Source organism: Podarcis gaigeae, assembly GCF_964106915.1.
Source record: "Podarcis gaigeae genome assembly, chromosome: 5".
NCBI classification, from domain to species: Eukaryota; Metazoa; Chordata; class Lepidosauria; order Squamata; family Lacertidae; genus Podarcis; species Podarcis gaigeae.
In genome coordinates this window covers 36,517,861-36,543,215 of record NC_139681.1, presented here as the reverse complement: position 1 = coordinate 36,543,215, position 25,355 = coordinate 36,517,861, and the positions used below count along the sequence as shown (strand labels likewise).

General features: G+C 41.2%; 1 protein-coding gene across 1 annotated transcript; it reads right to left on the bottom strand.

Moving 5' to 3' along the window:
- Positions 1-1,715: 1,715 nt before the first annotated feature.
- Positions 1,716-24,964, bottom strand: LOC310844503 (uncharacterized protein). Its single transcript, XM_083738605.1, has 21 exons — positions 24,781-24,964; positions 24,255-24,321; positions 22,423-22,531; positions 21,915-22,032; positions 21,076-21,274; positions 20,341-20,450; positions 19,740-19,876; positions 18,951-19,097; positions 16,639-16,710; positions 15,415-15,480; positions 13,854-14,085; positions 10,823-10,850; positions 10,129-10,237; positions 8,991-9,108; positions 7,943-8,141; positions 6,781-6,890; positions 6,137-6,273; positions 5,041-5,187; positions 4,290-4,361; positions 3,009-3,074; positions 1,716-2,241 (listed from the first exon to the last, which is right to left on the bottom strand). Exons 1-21 carry the CDS (start codon positions 24,848-24,850, stop codon positions 2,008-2,010), a joined length of 2,547 nt encoding a protein of 848 aa, XP_083594731.1. The 5' UTR covers positions 24,851-24,964; the 3' UTR covers positions 1,716-2,007.
- Positions 24,965-25,355: the final 391 nt, after the last annotated feature.

Genomic DNA, 25,355 nt, shown 5'->3' with positions numbered 1-25,355 from the left:
CTCCTGAACAGGAGAGAGTGATTGTTCACACATTTCCCACAGGTGATGATGATGATTCTGATGATGATGATGATGTTGATTTTATTGAGTTCAGTAGTACTGATGATAACAGCGATAGCTCAGACAGCTCAGTTGTCACAGTCATTGAGAGGAAATCTCACATAATGACTAGACCCTCAGAAGAGGAGGATGAACCACTGTTTACAATTGGTACTGGTTCTCCAAAGAGTCCAAAGGTTGAACCAGAAAGCAAAGAAGAGCAGCACCTCTTACGTAGGTCTGAGAGAGCAACGAAGGGTGTACCACCCAAGAGGTATTCACAAGAGTTTGCTAACTTAGCTGTTGCTGTTGTAAACGACCAAGGTCAAATTGAAGCTGTGTCTGAGTCAGAGACAAAGGCACAACAGAGAGTTGCTAACCAAGGTAATGCAGAAGCACTCATTCCTTGGAAGTCACACAACCAGAGAGGTACATTGGTAAAACCAGTGGCGGGTAGTTCCAAGGGTGGAACTGAAACAACAGGGGAATGTTATAAGTATAACAACTGTTTGTTTTCTTCTCTGGATGACGCTTTGCTCGCAGCACGCATTGATACTTTAGGGGGAGTATGTTATTCTAAAGCAGCAATGCTGCAGCAAGCAAAGGCTCTAGCAGCTCAGTCTGCTGCTTGTGGCTGGAAAGCCAAACAGGAAGTATGTGACTGTTGCCATGAAAACGAAGGGGCAGTCCATTCTCCTTATTGAGCACAGGATGTGAGCTCAGTGTGTGTCATATGACCTGTACAGGATGTACGTGGGTGGAGTTTTTAGTTTCTCTCTGTTTGTTGAAGAGAGCAGACATCTTTTACTGTATGACTGCTAAAGACAGGAATAAAAGCATGTAGTTACATTTCTGTCTGTGTCTGATTCCCCTCCCTGGGGATATGCAGGGAGCAGGGAGGAGGAGAAGCAGTTGGTGTGTTTTTCTCACAGCCTGAGGAAAATCGCCGGAACGGACCTCGTATGTTGTTCCTGCCGGGAGTTGCCGGAGGGAGGTCAAAGGAATTCAGCCGGTGCCTGAACAGATAGGCACATACCTCTGACCGGGCTAGAATTCCAACAGCGTGCATGCGCAGAAGCGCTCTATACACCACGCTCGTGCATAGAAGCATTAAACTGCGCCGCGCACATACGCAGAATTCCAGTTGCTAATTCCTCGGGATGCGGCCAGAGCTCCGGAATGGATCCTGTTCACAACTGGAGGTACCACTGTATATGGAGAACCTCTGCTTCTTAATGGTGGCGTTGGAGGGTTATCAGCAGGCCTCCCTGCCCCCCTGAGACAAACAAATAACTGGACTTCAAAACTGGACCAACAAACACTGCCTAACTTGCCCCAGATCAGCCGCAAAGTCTCAACAGTAATAGGCTCCCTTGTGTCTGGCAAAGCCAGGTGTACACAATGCCAGCCAGCGATTAGCTTCTTTTACGTGGAAGGTATTACAGGGGTCAAGCAGTTGAAAACATTTGCTAAAATAAGAGACAGCCGCCCTATGGAGGCTCATGGTCTTGATAGCCAAACCTGAGCAATGTGTGACATTTCCCTCACTGACCTCTGGTTGGGTGGCTTAGTCGGAATCGAAGTACCTTCCGCTGGAATACAAAAAGTTATTCCAAGCTGCATATTCATTGGCCTTTTGGGCGTCCCTTCGTATTGGCAAGGAATTCCATGATTCATTGAAGAAAAGAAGCAAGTTTATTCTATAATGCATGGTTACACAATATAATATGAATATATATTATAATAATAAGTAGTACTAGAGGCTGTGCCCCTGCATGTTGTTACATTTTTACCATCAATTTTGTTGTGTGTTTTTCTTCCGTAGATCCTTTTGTTATTGCTAGCTAACCTTTAATATTATTTGTGACAGAAAAGAAGAACATAAGTACAGAAAACAATAAATGTAAATTTTAAAAAAATGTGTCTGCATTAATATCAGATATATAGTTTGCCCCTTATATTAGGACATTATTTGAACTTTTGCATCAGAGAAAGCACATCCTTAAACAACTGGTCTGGTGCATCAAGACCCCAGATGAAATCTGTATGTTGCCATTCAGGAATATTCTTATAGAAAACTAAATTAGGGATTCGAGGGAGCAGCCGTTCAACAGCCTTTTTGGTTACAACAATGTCATTCCCACCACTCCACACAGCTGTTGGCACAGTAATGTCTTCTATCTTATAAAATGGGGGTATACTCTGTTGAAAAAAAGAACAGAAAGATGAAAATTAGGGTCACTTTTATTTATTTTCCTCTTTTTAAAGACATCTTTTGGATCTTCAGATACATTGAATGCCTAACATCTGTCCCTTGAAAATCATTCTTTAACTATTAAGTATCCAACTACTTACTCTGGACCAATAAGAATAGCAAAAGGAACAAGAGTCCTCATGGCTCGTGAGGAGGACGTGCTCTTCAGGACAGAGGGAGGGTCTCCTTGTGAGCCTGAGGGGCAGTAGGGCTTTGATGATGTTGCTCAGCCTCCCCCCCCCCTCAACCGCTGAAAGGTGGAGTAACATAGCAGAGGCAGCAACTTCCGCACATATCAACAGACTAGTCTCAGCTAAGCCCCGCTGCACATCTGACCTGGAAGGAGGCTCTCAATGGATCCCAAAAGGCAAAATCTAGAGGGGAGTGGTAGCTCACTGGTAGAGCATCTGGCTTGTGTGTAGAAGGTCATAGGTCCCTCAGGTTTTCTAGTAGGGCTTGGAATCAGAGCTGCTGCCAATCAGTATAGACAGATAGGTGGAACAATAGTCTGACTTGGGATAAGGAAGTTTTCTATGCCCTTACTCATTAAATGCATGCACTTTCATAGATAAACACATAAATACAACCAGTTCTTTGGTGCCTTTGGTGTTATCTCACCCAAAGGAATTATATGAGAACTCAGAAATCACAACACGGTTCACATTAAACATTTAACCTACCACCAAAATCTCTCATTAGAATCCAAAACACTTACCATATTATAGACAGCTTTGTTCTTTGATCCATAATCGAAATACTTAAATTGGTTGGTTTCATCAACCTAAAAACATGGAAAACACTTATACACAATTTGAAATTTGGTGCACGTTCAAAAAAACAAAATCCTCTTGAAAGATGGAGGGCCACAAGAAAATTCAAACTTTAGGGATCTTGGTTACAGTCAAACTTCGGTTGTCGAACTCAAAGAGAAGCCACATCGGATGTTCGACTTCATAAAAGCATTTAAAAATGGGAACTTTTACTTCCCGGTTTTTGGCATTCGGGAGCCAAAGCATTCCAAAATGGAGCTGTTTGGGAACCGAGGTTTGACAGTATCAGAATTCCCACCCATCCATTCTGGCCAATGATAGGACCATAAGCTCTGCTTAAAACAGTGGTGTCTCTAGAAAGTCAGGTAGAAGGTTATTAACATATCTATCATCCTCACTTGTGAGAAAATAGTAAAAAACTGAGCCCGGCCCCTCAAGATTGAGGGGGTTCAGCCCCATTCGGGCATATGTTGGGAGGGAGGAGCTATCCTCACCCCATAGAATTGGTGCCTGTGCACACAATATTGACCTCTTCTTTTGCCCAGCCTTCACTAATCTTCAGCTGTCAAGACCACTGCAATATGTTTCACCTTCTGAGGATTCCCAGCACCAGTGGATGTTAGTGCACTTGGGTGCATGGGGCAGTACCCCACCAACCTCCATCTTCCCTCCTCCACCCACCCCCTGCCGGCCTGTCAGCTTTCTACTCCTTAGTCTCATTGTTTCCCTAGTAGAGCTCAGCAGCAAGGAGAATAAGCAATGGCAAAAGAACATAAGGAAGAATTATAATGTCAAAATTAAATATTCAGGAAGAGCCATAGATCAGTGATAGAGTCTCTGCCTTGAACTCAGAGGGTTCCGGATTTAATTCCTGGCAATTCCAGGTAGGGCTGGGAGATACTACAGTTAGCCACCTTGGACAGCTGCTCCCAGTCTGAGTAGGCAAAACTGAACTGAAAGGAGCAATGGGTAGATTCAGTAAAGGGCAGCTTCCTGTGTTCTTCCCATGAGGTCCAAAGAGTTGTTACAGCTCATGTTTGAATATTGAAGTATCTAGAATATAACTTTTGAGTGGTCCGGTAATCTGGAAAACTACACTTTTATAAAATGAAATGGAAACCTTAGTACCAAAACAGAAACATGAGAAACTAAACAGGCAAGTCGAAATGTCAGACTTTTGACTCCCATTTTTTTGAGATGCTGAGACGGTATTTGTTAGAATGTACCTGACTCCAGTGTGCAATAGTTTTTGCAGAAGTAAAATCAGGGTAAATTCCAAGATACACATCTGCTCGACTCTGGAAGAATAATAGAAAAGAAAGTGCTTTTTATATTCACATTATTGAAACATTTTCAAGGAACACATTTATTTACAAAGCAATAGGTCATGGCAATCAAGGTAGTGCAGCATACAGACACTTGCATGTAGCACAAGGAAGCAGGTTTCTGATGAAGAGGTGTCTGGGTACCTAGATGTGTATCCCCCACCCATAGTGAATCCAGCTGATATAGAGCCATAAGAAGGAAGAACAGGGGCCTTGACGTTGCCTCGCAATAGTGAGCACCTGGACAGCACATGGAACAGGCAGAAAGTTCACCTGGTCACAGCCTGCCCTACAGTAGTAATTCCTTCTAAATTTGCATCTGGAAATTAGCATAAGCAGTTAAAATTAGTCACTCTGAAACTTCTTTGGTTTTTGTAGTGCTGTGCATTTCCTCTTCTATGGCCACGCGTAAATGACCAACTACCAACTAGACGAGAAGTTAATTTTGAAAATAAATTTTAAAAGATAGATCAACATTTATTAAAAGAGGCCTCTAGAATTTCACCATGGAAGAACTATGTAAAGGAACTCAAAATTATGGCAAATACTGTATTTTGTTTGATTGATTTTCTTTTGTTGTTTTGTATATGTACACAGCAAGTTCTTTCAAAAAGAAATAAATGAATAAATGATAGAGAATAAAACTACCTACCACATTTAGGTTTTTCTCATTGCGCCCTTGGAATAAGGACATGATTTGGAGACAAAGTTTGTCAATCCCTGGATAGCTGCACCACTTGGCATTGTTGGCTTTTAGTTTGTTATAAAAAAAGCAGAGTTCATTACTGCCGCACATAAGCTGTAAAAATAAAATTTAAAAAATCTGACGCATTACTAAATAATTGTCCTTTCTTGGAAGGAACATCGAGGTTCATGTTAGGAACAGATCTCCTTTATGTTACAGTTATATACCACTTTTCTTCAAGCACGCTCAAGGTGAGATGCCCGGGCATTCTAGACAATTTTGCTGCCAGGTTCTGATGTGGCCTGGCTCTGGATAGCTGAGGAGAGATTTCTAAGGGGGTGCTCTCCAACAACTTGAACAACCACCTTCTTCCCACACAACCTCTCAGGTGCTAAGATTGGCAGATGGGGCCTTCTTGATAGTTCCTTAAAAGTTTGGGAGTGGGGTCTTGGAAAAGGGCATTCTCAATAGTGGACAGTAAGATGAATAACAGAGTATTTGGCAGAAGCTAAACAGCAGCAGAATGCAAATGGTACTGGTTGTGTCGCATGCAGGTTGGAATGTCAACCATTCCTTTCTAGCATCCCTGACTGTGAGAGAGTCTTCATCCTGTCTGGGAGCTGCCACCAAAAAGCATTGTGGAAGGACCTGTGGATCCAGAATTGGCCTCAACAGACAGTTAGGGACTCACTGTTAAGACCGTGTTCTTGGAAGACAATCTTACTTGGCTATGAGTAATCGCCAAAGAAGAAGAAGAATTTCCATTAACCATTTCTCTTTTCTTTGAAAGGCTTCCAGTGTTGAGCTCCTCAAGGGTATATTCACGTATAACTTATGTTTCTATATATATTCCAGATTCTCAATATAATATGTCTGATGAAATTGTTTCTAAACTCCATGGTGACTCTGACCTTATCATACTACAAATATTCATGTGATACAAACATTCTAATTCTTCAAGCTCACACTCAACATAAAGAAATGAAGCGGATGGCAGGAAGACTAATACAAAGATGCAGAAGAAAAATATATATTAGAATTATGGGCCTTGAATAATACCTACTCTTATCCATTCTTGAGGAAGGCGTAGAATTAAGGAAAAGACTCCTTTGATGCCGTCCAATGTGGAGGCAGGAGCCAGGCCCATGAAGAGTTTAACCTTTTGAGCAAGCTGTGGCATGGTTGAAAAGGCAATAAAACCTGGAAAAAAGAAACGATTCTAAACATAGCACTTGCAAACAAACAAACAAAAAACAAACAAACAAATAAGATATTTTAAAAAACCTGTGGCTCTCCAGGTGTTGCAGGAGCTGAAGCCCATCAGCCATGCTTGCTGGGGCTGATGGGAGCTGGAGTCTCAAATATCTGCAAGGGCAAAAGTTTCCCATCTCTCTTCTTTTGAAATGCCTGTCATTCAATGAATTTATTTGCACCACAAATGGACATTCTTCATGGCTGTGGAACTGATAACAGCTGTGTACGCTGCCTGATCCTGTATACTGAAGTCCTGATCCTGAAAAGACTTTCTCATGGAATGTATGTGAACTCTGCTTTTTCTTTTCTTCTTTAAAAGCTATGCTTTAATCTGTCTTTTTCTTTTCTGAACTAGTCTTCCCAATAGTCCTGAGACTGGACCACACCCCCAGGAAGTCTCTGATAATACAAAAAGGCAAGAAAATAAAAGGTATTTCATTCTTATTAACTTACCCGTTGTACCTCCCTGGGAATGGCCAATATAATACAAGCTTTTTTGCTTAGTTTTCTGCAGAATAAAGTCTATGGCTGCTGTATTATCATAAATTGCCATTTCATGAAAGCTGAAAGACAAACACAGAATATAGGTGAAATTTTACCTGTCTGCAATTGCATACAGTTTGTATAAATACAAACAGTACCATACATTACATATGATACCCTTACATTTGGAGGATAATGTTGTAAGTTTATTGTCCTATGGAAAGAGTAAGGAGAGAAAGAGTAAATATATATTTATGATTTATTTAAATATTTATATCACCCTTAAACTGCTCTGGGTGGCTGAACTGATATTACCCTTGCTGGTACCTTTCCCGGGAAAATCAAAGGCTCACTATGTCAGGTTCCTACTGGAAGACCGGAAAAACGCTAGAACATTAGCAGTGGCAAAGTTTTTATTGGTGGTTGCAAGAACCAATGATCCCTATCCTTAAGTCTGAACAAAAGAATAATAGTAATAATAATAATGATAATATATTATTTATACCCCGACCATCTGGCTGGGTTTCCCCAGCCACTCTGGGTGGCTTCGAACCAAATATTAAAATACAATAATACATCAAACGTTAAATGCTTCCCTAAACAGGGCTGCCTTCAGATGTCGTCTAAAAGTTTGGTAGTTGTTGTTCTCTTTGACATCTGGTGGAAGGGCATTCCACAGGGCGGGCACCACTACCGAGAATGCCTTCCACCTGGTTCCCTGTAACTTGGCTTCTCGCAGTGAGGGAACTGTCAGAAGGCCCTGGGCGCTGGACCTCAGTATCCGGGTAGAACGATGGCGGTGGAGATGCTCCTGTTTAACCTGGAGGTAGGCTGTGTATTGCCTTGCAATGATTTGTTGGGTCTCGACCATAATAAAGATTGATGATGATGATGATGATGATGATAAAAATAAATACATCTATGAAGCATTTCAGTTAAACGCATTGTAAAATCATATAGGGAAATCCAATTGGGAAAGACAGAACTCCACAGTGCCATCTGGTTTCATAGCGTTATATTGCCTATACAGTGCATCTAAAATGCTTTTTCTTTACTAATCTAGCTGAGTCCTAGGAAAGTTCTCAGGAAAAGCATCCCTTCCATCCAAGCAACAATAGCCCCTTGTACTTACCTGAAATTCCAAAATTCTTCTTGGTCTACTGAGAAGTTTTGATGTCTTCTAGACCAGGTGGTCCCCCTGTTATTTATTATCCAGACATCATAATCAGCATCTGCTAGAACAAATCCCAGACTATTGCTAGGAAGATTTGAAATCCAGCTCCTGCCTTCACAAAGGTTACCAGGTACCAATAACACAACTGACTTAGGCCCTGGAAAACAAAGAGAACATTAGATAGAGAATGGGCACTCACAGAGCACCAACATTTCCCACTGGTATCTAGCCCATGGCCAAGCAGAGTAGGGTGCAGGGGGTACAAAGGAGATGAGCCAGACGTTTCCTAGGGCCTCAGAAAATGTTTTCATTGATTGTGTGAAGACTAGCAACAATGTTTTGTGTAAGCCTACATAAACCGCCATGACCCTTCTTTTCCCACCCACTTTCTCTTCTGCCAACATGTCCCCGCCTACTTTTCCCAAGCAATCCAGAGAGGCAGTGCTGAAGTATTGGCAAAAGGTAGCAGTAGTAGGTGAGGTCAGAAGGTGGGTGGACCTTGCCTCTCCTGTGGGAAAAACACTGTGTCTCTGAGGTGATTGCTGCCTGCCGCTGAAGAGAGACCACAACTGCTGCGGCTGTTTCTAAACAACTCTCCTAAGAATCAGGAGATAGTTAATATTTGCACTGATTTTTGAAAAGGCATAAAAAAGCCACTCAACCAAACCCCACGCCACTTAAGATATTTCATAGTGTTCTGCTATGAATAGAAGTCTGGATAATTATTCCAACTGTTGATAATTTGAAATTATTGATTAATCTGGGAAACCTTGCTGCTCAGATATAATGAAGAAGGAATCATCAAGTGTGTTTACAATTGAGCACAACTGAAGTGATTTCAGCCAACTTGCAACAATTTCTCCCTTTATTTATGATATTTCTTCCAAATAAAGTTGAATGAAAGAAAAAATAGTCAAGTCTGGGTAACATTTTTAAAGTTGAACATAGGGATATCAGGCATGGCATGTGGCATTTTAATGCATTTACTGCTAAATTTCAAAATTACCTATCTTCCCAGAACGATGTATTCCATGTGGAATTCTGTTTGCCTGCAGGTAATAGCCATCCCCTGTCAGGATTGTATACTCTTCACTGGGGTATCCCCAATACTGGATAACTTCGGGCTGTGAGTGGAGAAGGATGGAAATAGAAATGCTTGATCATTCAATTTCTGGGACAATGGCTTGAATATCCCAAAGAACAAAAACTTCCCAGGGCCAAGATTATTGTGAAGTGACTTTGCTTGTCCTACACCAGGAATGGGAAATCTGTGGCTATAGCTGGGCTCCAGCTCCTATCAGTCCCAGCCAGCATGGCCAAGGGTCAAGGATGATGGGAATTGTAGTCCAACAACATCTGGAGGGCCTTAGGTTCCCTATCCCTCCCCTAAACTCTCATGATGTACACGTGATTGTATGCAAGATTGCCCAAAACACACCTTTTTTTGTCTAATAAAATGATTTTTGAATGCTATTTTCACTTGTATATGTATTTTTTAAAACACTTTACTCTGGAGATGCATTTCTATTTCCATTACTTGGCTGGAGAACAGCACACAAAAATTGGAGACGTGCCAATTTTGAAGGACGGCTTTGTGTATTGTTCCAGAAAATGCAAATCATGTAGATTCAGCTTGAAATGCGAACTGAATCAGATTTATTCCCCCTTTCCCCCATCTGGGTATATTTGTATGAAGTGTACATAACCACAGAGAGATTGTGGTTTTCTCCATTCCACAACAAAAAGACAAAAAGGAAATCTGTACTGATATGATGCAGAACACCAAATCTGTATGGTAAACTACCACAAAGAAATGTCTCACCATAAGAAATATAATGAATCTGCTGCCTATGGCTTCAGCTAATGCCTGGGTAGCAAATGTCAACATTTATATTGAAGAACCAGGCTCCTAAAACTCTGCTCCGAGAAGGTGTTATTAAAGCTAACTGTGTCTTCTAGATCAGATAATCTAGCCAAGAGAGTATTGTTTCAAACACGATCAGATTAACTTGCAGTTTGAAATAACTCCTGCCAAGCATGGAGTTTCTTCCTGGAAATGCATGTGCTCTTGAAAACTGTTTTAAAAATGAAATTATAAGGATCCTGGACCACTGTTTTCAAGGCCATCTGAATTATTAACTTACAATAGTCATAAATTCTTGAGGATTCAGATGTCTTCTTCTGCTGAATTCTTCAGATGTCAGAGCCTGTTGGACTAAGCAGGCCACTCCCCAAAACAGCCACATCTTGGACCTGTGTATAAAACAGAACTACAGGATCTCTAGTCTGAAAACATGAGTCCTTAATGAAAAAGATTTCAGGGGGGAAACTCAACATATTGAAGAAATATCTTGAAGAGACAAGATGGGTGTTGAAAGGTGAGATAAAAGGGCTAGATGAACCTTTGGCCTGATCCAGCAGTGTTCTTCTTATACTAGCAGCAGGGAGGACTGCTGTAGAGAACCTGTGGCATTACCCTAGAACAACACTGGTTGTTGTTGCTCAATATGCTCCAATATGCTCCAATTGCTTCCCAATTGCTTTTGATCCTTGAAGCCGAGCCCAAATGCCCTGGCTCCCATCCCCAAACATGTCCTCAGATTCTCTTTCTTGTAAGTAAGGAAATGGTACAGACTCAGCACAAGGAAAAGAGCTATTTCAGTCTCAGAGTTCCCACAGGACAGAGGGTTGACTGGGATGGGTCTGATCTATGAAGAGTGGCCAAGGCGCCTGGGTTCAGAGTCCGTTACATTAAGCTCAAGACTGCTGAGTAGTTGTTTCAACCACTTCTCCATGCCCACACATCCAGCTAAAAGCCATCATGAGTGCAGTCCTTACTCATGAGAGTCTCTGTTACTGGCTGAACCTGCAGGCATATGCTGTGTCTAAGCAGGCATATTTTGTCCCTTCTCCTGGTGTTCTAGGAGAGAGTGCTGTACCTACCTCCTCCCTACTCAGCCTGCTTTGCCTCCCCAAGTTCTGACAATACTCTCTCTCCCTCTGGAAGGAACGGAGCTGGAAGTCCTATCTCCACACAGAGCCAGGTGGGGTTGAGGTGGGCCAGCCTACCACTTCCATTCCTTCTCATCTTCCTTCAGTATCTGCCATGCTAGAGCTAGACCCAACAGTGCCAAGTGTGTCATGACACCAAACAGCATGCCCTCCTAAACCCAGTACTTTTTAAAAGTCTTACTGCACCCTTCAGACACCAATTCTAGCTGAGAAATAGAGTTGTCTCCCAGTTTAAAATATTGAGTCTGGAGATGCTGAGAATTCCTCTTCCCAGGACTGGGATACTGGGAAATGGGGTCTGCAACACCTCATGACTCAATCCATTAAACTCAATCCATTAAACTTAGCTAACATGTTTGCTTTGGTAATTTGTAAAACAGACCATTATTTACAATGGGATGCAAGTCTGCTAAAAAATTATTGATTGTACTTCAAAACAGCAGTGTATAACACTGTTAAATGAACAACTTAAGAATGCAAGCTATTAAAATGCAAGACCAAAGCTATCTCACTGAAAAATAAATTAAAAAGAGACATGGAAGAAAGTATTTTTGCTTACCTGTTGTTGTGAATCAGTAGCGACCAGGTCTCAAATAGACACAGCAGAAGACCTTTGTGTCAGGGAGAGAGCAGAGGAGTGATGGAGACAGCCTCCGCCTCCTGACCTTTCCAGGGAGGAGGAAGTGGAAGACAGTATCAATTGTAACAGGGGTTTGAGAGAGATAGCAGCTCAGAGGCAGGTGAGGGGGAAAGTTGGGAAATAATGGGAGAGGAGGAGCAACACATTGCTGACCTGTTATTAGAAAAAATTCCAGACCTTCCATTTCCCAGAACCCAGCGAGCCTTAGAAGTAGGAGAGAAAGAACTCAAAGACAGAGGGCACTTAGCAGCCCCCGTACAGCAGGTGATGATGACGATGAATGAGGAAGTGGGAGAGAAGGGGGTGCAGATTAAATGAGGACAACACCATTATCCAAGAGGCTGGGTTCTAGAGCCTCTCTGTGTTCAAAATGAAAAAGGACTGTAAGAAACTTTTCCTTGTCTTTATACTTTCCTGGGCAACCAGCCAGAAGCTTCTGGAAACTATGAAAACAGTTGAGAAAGAAAGCATCATCACACACCCAACATTTGCCTAATGATAAGTCTGTACAAAGCATTATAATGTATATTGTTGTTTCTCCTTTTTCCTTGTTGCTGTTTTAATGTAACCCACTTAGAGGCTTATTTTTATATTAATTGGTATATAAATTGTATATCAACCTTTTAAAATGTGGTTTTAACTGAGAATGTGGTTTTCAGTGATTAATAGGGCTGCCATACACCCAGGAAATCCTGGCCATCTGGGGGGATTTTTTTCATTTTGAACCAAAAGTCAAAAGGAAGAGGCAATTTATGCTGTCCCTGGACACCGGGCCAAGTTCCCCTATTGGTTAGTTGGTTCCCTGCCCAAGGGAATGCCCGAGACCTCTTGCCGCCATAGGCCAATATGTGGCAGGCAGATGATCTGGCCTGCCATTCACTGGTTACCTAGAGCGGCTCAGAGCTCATCTGCAAAACCGCCTGCCTAGGAGGGCAAATGGACCTCTCAAACTTAAAAATTATTTTCTATGAAATGCAGGGGGAGAGGGAGGTATTCATACAAAGATCATAGATAGTTTCTCCTCCCCAGCTTTGGTACCAGAAATGTAAAGCCTCTCAAAATCTGCATAAACCCCAGCACAGTAGGTCCTCAAAATTCCCAACCATGGACCGCTTGAAAATTGCTGAGGTTTCTGGTGGACCATTTAATTATCTTTTTCCTGCCTCTGACTGCAATTGTACTGTGCTGTGATAGTTGTTTGTTATATTTTGCTCGCCTGCTCGCCCTACTCACTCTAGTCACAAACCACCTCCCCTCACATTAACCTCCTAGTGCTTCTTTTTAGCACCCTGTGCAACTTCTAAGCTCACACCTGGCCTTCCCAACGTTTTGTTTTTGAAGCCACTTATGTCTTCTATTCTGCACCCATTTTCACCTACACTCACCAGTCCTACATCCCCGCCTTTTGTAAAATTCCCTTACACACAGAACTCCTGCATGGCCACCTGGGGATAGCAGAATAAATGATGTAAAGGGGGAGCTACAGCCCAAGATAGGTAAAGAGGTAGTAAGGGAACAGCTAGCTACTTTGTTGTTGTTTAGTTGTGTCCGACTCTTTGTGACTCTCCATGGACAATAACATAGCTACTTTAAATAAATTCAAATCTCCAGGGCCTGATGAACTGCATCCAAGGGTACACAATACGTTTTTGGCTGTAATCTCAGAGTTGCTGGAGGAAATTGTGTGCCACCTCCCACCCCTAGCCTCATTATCACCTTGTCAGGACAATGATTCACAGCAGGGGTTCTTGACCATGGACCCCTAGGCCATGGTCCCCTTGGCTTCCATGCGTGAACTTTAGGGACCCCATGAACCAGGCACCAAAAATTATTCTCCCTCCCTTTATTTCCTTCTTGAGCCTTAGAAATGAATTCAGCAAAGGGGCTCCACTGCTTTCATCAGATTCTAAAAAGGGCCTATGAGCACCTGTGCTCAAAGGTTAAGAACCACTGATCTACAAGGAACAACAAGAAACATCTACACTGTGGCTAAAAGATGAGGCCTTTGCAGAGAGAAGTATACTTTTGCAATGCAAGGCCAATGAATTCCACTACCAATTGTGTCAATGCCAAAAGGTAGATTTTATTAGAAGACGAGCAACAGGTAATAGAAACAAGAATCAGTTAACAAATTGACCATAAATACAAGTCGTACAGACCAATGCAGTGTCTACAATCACAGTGAATATAAGCATTTAGTGACTTTCATAACATTTTATTTGTACTTCTGCATAAGATAGAATATATCAGGGTATAGTTTCTTTGGAGGATCCAGACCCCATAAAAAATCGCCATGCTGCCATTCAGGAATATACTTATGGAAAACTAAATTAGAGATTCGAGGAAGCAACAGCTGAATGTCCTTTCTGTTTATTACAATATCATGTCCACCATACCACACTGCAGTTGGCACAACCATGTCTTCGATTTGATAGAATGGAGGAGTGGTCTGTGGATGAAAATATCAGAATGATTAAAACGGTCTTCATCTGCCAGACTTAGATTTTACCTGTTTTCTTAACTGTCTGATGGTTCATATGCAGGACCATCAAAACTTAGGGATGTGTGACCTATGTATCTGGAAAATGCTTCCTTGAGCATTAGTATCAGATTTTCTTCTCCATTGTATTAATGAATCTGTCACGTATTAATTGTTTACTGTGCATTCTTGATTTATGTGTAGGACAACTGCTTGACTGGATTGAGCATAGGATATACCAACATTGTGGGATGTACAATGACATTGAGGATGTGTATCAGGATTAATGTGCATGTCTGCTAAAGTGAGCAATGATTCACCTTGGCACATTTAGGCTCTGGACTTAATCATCTTTCAGGTAGCAGTGAGCAGGCTTTAGAAAGCTGCCCATATGACTTCAGTTTTGAAGTTCTCAGAATATTTCTTTCCTACTGCCATTGCATGGCTTCACAGCTGCTTCTACAAACAAGATAACTGTTTTAAAGCTATATATATACATAAACAAACACACACATGCTGAACATGTGCAGCTTTATATATTTAAAGCATTTCAAACACAGCACCACCATGACTATAGGAATAAAACTGAGTTTGCTTCTGCTGCTCTGAGGTTAAACACATCTCCTTGGGAATAAGCAACATTCTGATGTAAGAAAAGGATAATATGATTTCAAAGTAAAAGAAAAGAAAAAAAGATATCTAACCACATAAATGCCAGGGTGGTCACCCCTGACTATAAAATCTTATAAATTTAATAAGCAAGGGAAAATGCTGTGGGAACCAGCATCAGCTTTGTTGGAATACTGCATGCTGGCCGAGGTGCTGGAGTCTGGTTGGTCTGCCACTGCCAGCGATATCTGGTGCTCTTTAGGTATCATTTGGGCTGTGGAATCTGGGACCTCAGCCATGTGTCCAGGCATGGCTGCACAAGGAATAGTGGGAAGCATCAAGGGTTTACCAGGAGAGGGATGGGGTCTAGGTTTACAGTGTTGGTATCCATCCGTCTTGGGAGACAATGCAGTGCGTTTCCAGGGGTGAAGTCCAACCACTGCATTAGCAGTGCCAAAGTGACCTCCCTGAGGCGGAGGCCTGGGCAGTGGGTATGGGGGTCCTGAGCTGCCCAGACAATAAGACCACCATCTCAGCTGCACTGATGTGGTCCAAAGGAAGTAGAGCAATGCGTTCGGCACCAGCCTGGCTGCAGAAGTTGCTGGAAGGAGGCATACAAGGCCCCACCCAACCGTCACCGGATTTGTGCCTGGTTTACTCCTGAAACTTTTCTTTTCTTTAACTCTTTACCGTATTGTATATAGCTTTGTTCTTACTGCCATAGTCAAAATATTTCAGTTCTCTTGATTTAAAAACCTATAAAATAAAGGGGAAAGTACAGAATTTTCAAATTTTTAATGCAGGCATCTTTATAACATACACAAAGAACCCTGTCCCTAATCCCTGCAAAAATTGTGAAAACTTTTCTTTAAATAGATAGATGTGAACTTTTATTCTTGTGATTACTGTATTTTGGCTGTGATTATATTGGTTGTATTTCATGGCTATAGATAGTCATCCCAGGCTCCTACAAGAGGAAGGATAATAATAATAATAATAATAATAATAATAATAATAATAATAATAATAATAACAACAACAACAACAACAACAACAATAACAATAACAATAATAATAATAATAATAATAATAATAATAATAATATTGTATTATATGGTATAATATGATTATATAGTCAGCAAAGATCTTGCTATAAGTTTCGAGCAATTGATATGTAAGTAAACTATATTGTTGTGTATTTCTTTGTACACTTAAAGAGTGCAACCAATCAAGGCAGTCTACAATGGATTCCTAGACTGTTTTCATAAATTTGTGTGTGGTTTCATAAAAATATATGATTATTTTATCTTGAAACATTTTCATATTTTTCTGTTTTTTTCAAATACAATCTGTTTTCACCAATATTTTGCATACTTCGCAAATTAATAAGTAAATGATATTGGAACCCTTATACAATCATTTCAAAAATCAATCCTTAATGTTCGCTATCCTAGTAATGGCCAAACTGTGTAAACTAATGAGAAACTGCAATGTGCATGTTAAAACTTAACTCATTTCAGATATAATGAATAAAAAATCACTTGATGTTTGAAGTTTAAAAACTACTCTTTAGGCAACGAAATTGAAAAGTTTCTCTTTATTTCTTATTTTGCATGACCCTATTTAGGAATATTTTCTTTTGGTTTCATTGGCATATTATGATTCTCAGTTTCTACACGTGTAGAGGCATATCGCATTTAACTGGGCAACTACACCAGCAGTAACTCAGAGCGACAAAGCTGCTGTGAGTAGCAGCTTGTCATATACCATTTATTGCTATATTGTTTTTCATTTACTGTAACTTTCCTGCCACCTTCTGAAAATTAAAAAAATATCCACACACGTTAAACATTCATTTGAACATCAAATGGCCTCTAAATTTTGAAATAAGGAAAAATATGCATTAAAGCTCACCTGGGCCAAGTGGATTATGTTTTTTACAGAACCATAATCAGGAATAATTCCAAAATACGCATCTATTCGGGTCTGTGGGGGAAAATAAGTATGGAAATGTTTTTAAGAATTGAACTAGCAAAAAGATCACAAGCATTAGAGCAATACAATATCCAAATACCTTGAGAAATTAAAATGGATATTGCATAGGAAAACATACATCTCAGGAAAGATGTGGTTGTGAGTTTCATATCGATTTGCATTTTTTAAAAAATATATATACTATTTTAAGCATCAGTCCGTGATCAATAAGCGCAGGACACCTTTGCCCAGCAGCGCTGTGGCCCACAGACTGCGGAAAAACTTTGCCCAGTATCTTGTTTGTGTAGTGGGCTCATGGGGGAAAACCGTCACATGAGCCCTTGCAAAGTAGAGTGGAAAGCCTGTATAAGGCTGCTGCCTATGATACTCAAGGCCAATTTGCCATGAAAGCTTCCCATCCGCCCACACTGGGGTTAGAGCATTCACTGAGCAATTTGGGTCACTGGTTGAGAGGACAAGGAAATAACCTTAAATAACCTGATTGGCACTTGCTTTACCTCTGTGAAATTATGGCCTTCCTTTGTTAGGTGAAGAATGTTGTTTGTATGAGGGCATGAATGCTACTAGGCAGAATCAACACAGTATAGGGGGGGGGCTATAAGGGACCTGAGGTGATGATTGATCATGGCACCCACAAGCTTAGTGTTGGGGTATCTGCCCAGTAGGAATCTGCACCCTGGTCGCCCATTGAGACCTTACTTGCCTAGCTTGCACCTCAGGAAGAATCTGAACCACACTGGCTGACTCTCATGTAACAGGTTTGGGGCGGTCCAAACGCAGCAGATCCATTCTATCAACATGGGGCTTGTGGAATATCCTGGGATGCAATGTCATGCCAACCCTTACCCTGTCTGCTGCTGTCTGATTTTATCCCATCACCATTGTACAATCTTGTTATTTTGCTGCTATATATGGGTCACATAGTTCAGACATTATTTTTTGTTGTTGCTTGAGACCCATCATGTGAATTTCTTGAAATTAACAGATGGGCTATAAAGATTACAAATAAATAACAAGTCAAGTTGTAATGTCCTATTTTTCATCTGTTACAATTAAAGCTACAATATCACTATGTTCTGATGTATAGGGAGTGGTTGCTTTGTACAGCTCCAAACACTGCTAGATGTCTGGCACAGAATGTCCTCCCCTCCCTTTGGGAACTTGGCAGATAATAATTAATGAGCAGTTGATAGGTTTATAGTCCTTTGATTACAACATCATGTTGCAAGCACAAATATACAGCTCTCCGCAAGGAGGGCAGTTGGCTACTCTGAATCCTCCTTCCAACTTCCACAGCATTCAAGGCACCAACGGGAAGTTCCTCCCCCCTCTCTGCCTCCTTTGCTCTCTGATACGTTCAGACCTCCGAGTCCATGGGGGGGGGGGTCCCCACACTCTCAATTGACGTCTTGACTAGCTGTCCCCTTCCTTCTGGTTCCCTTGTCATTATTTCACAACTGGGTAACTCCTCCCTAAGCTGTTCAGCTCCTGTCTCTCTCTCTCTCTGCTTCTGAACATGTGGACAAGGGGAATGACTCTTCCGCCTCCAGCTCTTCATCAGAGAAAAGCTGGTGCACCATAGAATGCATCCCACAGTCCTCGTCTTCAGACCATTCCCTGACTCTAGACTACAAGAGCAACTTGCAACCATGTTCTGCCTCCATGGACAGAGGCAATAAAGCTTCTGAACGCAAGTTGCTCTTGACCTCAGGTCCTGCTTGAGGGTTTGTCCATCTGACTGGCTACTGTGAGAACAGGGCACTGGACTAGCTGGGCCATTGACCTGATCCAGAAGGTTCTTCTTAGGCTCTTAACTGCCCTCATCCCTGACCCTTCGACAGGCAAACTGAGATGAATGGGAGTTGGAATCTGACACCATCTGAAGGGCCACCAGTTCTCTGCCCCGTGAGATATCAACAGATAAAGAAAACAACAAAAGCCATATAGTTTATCCCTTCTGTAATATACCAGGGTCTCTTCCACAAAGATTCTTCTCCATTCTGGCTCAAACATGTACAGACATGGTCACTCAGTTACACATTTAGGTCTCCAATGCTATACATGCATAACTTGAAGGATGTACTATTGAACTCTATCATGTTAGTTACTCAATATGCAATCCAAAGCATGGTTAATTTATCTTTAAATATTAGAATAAAATATATTGCTGTAGTGGGGACTGGAGTATGGTATTTTGCCAATATGTTTAGCAAAATAAAGAGTCAACATACCACATTTAAGTTATTTGGATTGCGTCCGGAGCCAAGGAACATAAATTGGATGCAAATCTTGTCCATTACTGGATAGCTACAAAACTTGGCCATCAGTCTTTTCAATTTGTTACTTAAAAAGACAAATTCTTTCTTCCCCCATATCAGCTGTAAAATTAAACACACAGAGAGATCTTGGTGATTCACTTTAGAATTAATTTCCAAGCATTTAGAAATTAAATCCTCTTAATTAAACCAGGTATAGCATGACACCCCCCCCAACCAATGTATAAGCTTGAGGGCTGAACTGCCCATATCACTAAATTGATTATGCTAGAAGACTGCATTAACACACTCGGGGGTGCCCAACTTTGGCACACACTACACTAATGATGCCTCTGCCCCCTGTCTCCATGCGTCACCCCAGCCCCCTCTGGGCACCACCGAATACAGCTGCTTCCACAGTCTCCATGCGCCACATCCTGTTGGCTCTGCACTTCACCCACGACTGGACCAGGCCTGAACTCCAGAGGAAAGGCAGTGGGTGGGACAATGGAGCCAATCACAACTGCAGCAGGCCCTGTGGGGCCTTTTAGAGAGTGCCTGGGCCTCCCAAGAGCCCCGTGGTGCCTGCTACAACTGTGTTGGACTGCTTCACGCCATCCCACTGCTGCAGGCCAAGGCAGGCAGCACGCAGAGGTGGCTAACTACCACAGCGGTCTCAGAGGCAGTGGGTGGCAGTGAGAACCCCAGGGTCCCATGGGTTTGGCGCCTATGAAGACACTACAAAAACCTATGAGAAATACCTACTTTCATTAATCCATCAGGAAGATTAAGAATTAGCATTGCAGGTCCACTGGTGCCCACAAATGTGTAGATAGGAGCCAAAGTCATGAAGAACTTGACTTTCTGAGCAAGCTGTGGCCTGAGTGAAAGGGCAATTAAACCTGCCAAAGAGAAAGAATTCCAGAATTCAGCAGCTATTCCAGATATACCAGAGCCAATATGCAAACTGAATCTTTGGGTCTCTCATACTGGGGAATGGTCTTATCCTAGTGGAAGAGCACATTCATGTATGCTCAATCCAGGTGTCTCAAGGTAGGGCTGAGAAAGACCCAGGAAAGCTGCTGCCAGTCAGTGTTGACAATGTTGAGCTACAGGAACCAACGGTCTGACTTGATACTACAGCTCTCTATCTTCCTATATGCTTATCTCCAACCAGTTTGGAGAGGCCTCAAAACCAGAGGCATCAAGACCAATACCAAAAAACAGCACTTCAGTCCCTGCTTGTTCTTTCAATCTGAATTATTAGATCGGAACTATATCTGTGATGCAAATTTTGGATTGTAAGAAGGTTTTAAAATTAAGGGCTCAGGCAGTAAATGGATTCCATTCATTTCATATTACTTACCAAGTGTCCCACCCTGAGAGTAGCCGATAAAATACAATCCTTCTTGCTTAGTTTTCTGCAGGATAACATTTATTGTTGCTGGAATATCATATATCGCAATTTCATGGAAGCTATAGAACATTACAGGGAAAAAATGCAGGTGAAGTTTTCTCCTCTTAGCCTATTGTTGCATTAGTAGAATACACTATTAGAGGTGTGTATGGACTCTGCCGCAAATAATGAGGTGAATTGGGGTGATTTGGGCTGTGATCTCCCATTCCTAAAAGGGTTTGTGCCTTTAAAGAGAATGTTAAGTGAGTTAAAGGTGTGGTTGTCCACCCACCACTGCCCCATTGACATCTTTGTATTGCTCCAGGTGAACCCAGACCCAGGCAATCCAGAGTTTCATCTACAAATTCCCAGCAAATCCCAGATTGGCCCGATACAGTTCAGGATCTAGGATTCATCCAGAGTGAATGCACAGTCCTAGCTATTATCCTTATCTATATCTCAGAGCTCCACAAATTCAGCCTGCATGAATATAAAGTCATGCATTTTGTCATGTTGATGTAGGCTCTAAAAATAACAAGAAAGAGAACCATAGTCCACCATTTCTCATTTTTTGGACGTCTTTCCAGGACTGAAGCACTTCTGACACAACAGAAGGAAAAAAGATATGTTGGTATCAGTTATACTGCAGAGACAGTAATTATTACAATTATCTCAACTATCCAAGCTACAAGTTGTGCTTTATACCTGAAATTCCAAAATGCTTCTTGGTCAATTGACAGAGTCTTGTGTCTTCTAGACCAGCTGTTCCCTCTAGTATTTATTATCCAAACATCATAGCCAGCATCTGCTAGAGCAAATCCCAGGCTATTCTTGGGAGGATTTATAATCCAGGTCCTACCTTCACCCAAAACACCATGTACCAGTAAAACAACTGGCCTAGGACCTGGTGGGGGGGGAACAGAAACAAAATGGGCATTAGATAATATTGTTCTCAGTAGGAGTTGTTGTTAGCCACTTAATACAATAATACATATACTGCTTAATGCTAGATAGGTCTCTAAGTAGTTTACAAAATACAAAAACCCAATACACATATAAGCATCCATCATTAAAATATCCAGCAAAACAATTCATTAAAATAATGCAGCAAGTAAAATAGGAAACTCAGATCAAGAACTCATAGTAATGCCTGTGTAGACAAGTCATTCCTTTGATTTTCAAGAAAGATTCCATAGCTTGCAAAGGGCTGTTAGAAAAGGAACTAATTCTAGATCAAGTAGAACATGACCAAAAACGAACTAATTCCAGTTCACATTTGTCCACTTACAAAATGAACTATTTCATGTTCAGTTCAGATTTTAGTTCAAATTATCCCCGACAATTTTTTATCAGTATTCAGAATGTTACAAGCTGCTGTGCTGATGTATAAAATATAGGTAAATAAACATTAAAACACACGCAGTTGGATGTGACATTTTCTGCAACAATTAGGAACTTTAAGCTTAAGAACCTCTAGGCTATGCTGAATCCTTTCAGTACACTTCCTTAAAAAAACACACCAAGCAATTACATTCCAAAATTACCTGTCTTCCCAGAACTGTGCATTCCATTAGGAATTCTATTTGCTTGCAAGTAGTAGCCATCCTCTGTCAAAATCTCATGTTCTTCACTGGGGTATCCCCAATATTGAATGATTTCATTCTGCAAGAATAAAGAAAGGCTCGGCAGACTGAGACTTCTATTCTAAATCTAGATGTGCTACAGGGGATTTAAGTTACAATAGTGCTGAGGAGAAGAGAAAAAAGTTCCGGATTCTGCCTTTGTCTCCTGCTGGCTGTAATGAACAAAAGCAGAGGAGGAGCAATCAATACACTATTTATTAATCATTAAACAAAATATGTCATTTGGCCTTGGAGTCAGCTAAATCCATCAATTGCAATCTATCAAGCCCTCTTTGGAGTAACTCAGGCAGGCTTGGAAATGCTTCTGTGAAAAGCAAATGCTTTAAAATCACTTAAAAGAAACATATACAAATTATTTTGTCCTAGCAATAGCCTGTTGTTTTCAAATGCATCTGAACAAGCAACTCACAATAGTCATGAATTCTTGGGGATTCAAGTGATGTTTCCTTAGGAATTCTTCTGACTCGATGGTCTGTTGGATTAAACCCGACACTGCCAAAAACAGCCACATCGCTGGCCTGTGTAAAACAATATCTGTTGTTTCAAATTCATTAGCAAAGATGGGAAGTGCTTTTTAGAATGGTTCTAGACATGTTGAGGGCAGGGAGCGTGATTACAGTTCCAGTGGTGCTGTGCAGGGAAGAAATAATGTATCTCTCATCTGAAAATATTAGTCACTGAGATGGATGCTTTGTGGAGAAACACTGAAAAAAGGTCTGCCCCATGAGGAAAAGTCATGACTATCTCTGAAACAAGGGTAAGCATGCTGTATTCTGAGGGAAGCAGCTTCCTGGTCACTGGGAAAATGGTATCCATTTTTGCTGGACATGGCATTCTTGAGGTGGTTCGGACAGGTAATGGCCCCAGTTTGTGCCTCATGAGTAAGAATTTTACGACTGTATGTGAATTTCTTCATATCACTTCAAGCTCCAAGTTGCTTCAGAGCATGATTAAGGTACTGGCTCATACCTGGCTATAAATTATAGGGCATCTCCCACTGAACATAGAGAATCTCTTGCTGAGATTTTGTTTGGCGGAAGGATTACTTGAACAAAGTTGCCCAACTTACTGGAGGCTGAAGGAGCAACACAGTCAAGGAGCAACATAAAATGCTTACTACAACCAGTGCTCTTTTCTGGTCAGAGCACACTGGAATGTGGTTCTAGCATGTCTCAGATAAGAACTTACTGTCACAACTTCATGGTGAGTTCTGACACATTTAATTATTTTTTTTTTGGGGGGGGGGAAGCACTATGGCAAAGGCTCACAGAACTTAAACCTATTAAAGTGAAATGACTAGCCCCTCACCTGAAAGGCTGAGTCCCAAACTAAAGAAGAGCAGCAATTGTGCAAATGAAGCAATGTCACAGCAAACCAGCTCAGATGGAAAATGAGATGGCTATGAAGAAAATGAAAATTTGGGCTGTATGGTATCAACTGGACACCTAAACCAAAGATAATGGGGATTTATTGGAAATATGCCCCACAGAACTTGTTGGGACTTGCTTTGAATAAGCAGGCATGGAAACAGACAATCAATCAGATGAGGAATTAACGATACCAAATAGCATGCTGGGAAATTGTTATGTACTGAAGTTCTCACGCTGGGCCAGCAGGGGGATACTGTAGATAGTTTTCACTCAGGTCCACATATTCAAATAAGGGACTGAAAGTGACGTTCAGTGATTGGATAGTTACAGAAAGTGTTACAGTTGCGTTGTAGTGGAGCTCTATATAAGCAGGCTGGCTGAACCCTTCAATTCAGTTCTGTTCTGGCCTGTGAATAAACAAGAGCTGTTTGAAGAATCACTGTGTTGTCTGATATGTTCACCCACAACTTAACAAAAATAGAGTTCTCATTGGAGTCTGAAGATGCTGGGAATTCCTGTTCCCTGGACTATTGTCACAGACGAGTCTGTTGCTGCTTGGATACTAGGAAATGGGGTCTGCAGCACTCCATGACTCAATCAATTAAACTGTGTGGGCCTGGCTAACATGTTTACAATTTATTTTAAAATGGTAAAATACACTTTAAACTTGCATTGGTATTGTGTAAAACCTACTATTATATACAATGGGATGCAAGTCTGTTCATTTTTTACTTGATTTTACTTCAATACTGTAATGCAGAACCCTGTTAAATGTACAACTTAAGACTGCAAGCCAATAAAATGCAAGACAAAAGTTATGACAGCAAAATATAAATTTAAAAGAGACATGGAAGAAAGTATTTTTGCTTACCTGTTCCTGTTCATCAGTAGCGACCAGGTCTCAAATAGACACTGCAGAAGGCCCAGGTTGTAATCAGCTACAGAGAACAATATCTGTTTCATCATACACTATTGGAGCAGATGCAGAGCAGCAGAAAAGGTTTCAAAAAAATATGATCAAACACTGAGCATTTGCCTAGTGATAAGGCAGGACTGTACAAAGCACTGAAATGCATATTGCAATTCCTTGTTTTATTTTAAAAAATGTAGCCCACTTAGATACTTATTTTTAGATTGTCATATTTATATTTATATTGTAGAGGAATTGCAATAAATTTGGGTTGCTGAAGAAAGGAGTGGTTAGAAGGATATAAACTTGATCTCATATTCTTATTGTTCAATTTAGGTAATAGTGCAAGTTTAACTATGATTCACTTGTATGGGGCATTAATAGAGAGCTCTGCTCAAAATACAAGCTATGCTTAAATACAGTATTTAAAAGTTGCTGCAACAGGAAAAAATACACCACCGAAAGCCGACTGAAGGTTTTGGCTTACCTGCTCCTCTCCAACAGAGTCTGAATTTCAGCTGGATGCTGCAGAAGTGTTGAAGGGAATTTAGCTGCATATGTTTTGTGAATAATTATGGTGGCATGCAGTACCCTGGACACCATTACACATTCAACCTCTGAAATATGTAGGTTAAGCACCTGATCTATGAGGCCTACGTGGATTTTGTAATTGATTGATTGTGGGTGTACTCTACACACATATACCTGGTAATAAGCCACCCTAATCCACTTGATCCTACTTTGGGGTTGGCATTCATATGATTGTTGTGTTAGGATATTTCCGTTCCACCTTATAAAGGGGACAGGCTGTTGTGAGTCACAGCCTACGTATTTCCTGCTTACAGGAAGTTTCTGTTTTTGTATATAGCTGTTATCTCTCTCTGTGTCTCGACACACAGGCAGCAGTCATGTTTTCTTTGTTCTGACCAACGCTGAATAAAGTTGTAAATAATGCTCTCCTGAGTGCATTTTTCGTTGTACGAACTCTGCAAAGGGTGTGCACAAGTCCTTGGAATGTGGGCAGATGCTTCTGAGGCTTGTGTCAATAATTGACGGATACTG

Excerpts from the sequence above, each read along its gene's own strand:
- LOC310844503 (XM_083738605.1), bottom strand. The coding sequence starts at position 24,850 with ATGCAGCTAAATTCCCTTCAACACTTCTGCAGCATCCAGCTGAAATTC. Across the intron at positions 19,098-19,739 it reads TTCCTGATGGATTAATGAAA|CTGATATGGGGGAAGAAAGA; the intron begins GTAGGTATTTCT and ends TTAATTTTACAG. Across the intron at positions 2,242-3,008 it reads ACAAAGCTGTCTATAATATG|AGTATACCCCCATTTTATAA; the intron begins GTAAGTGTTTTG and ends TTTTTTCAACAG.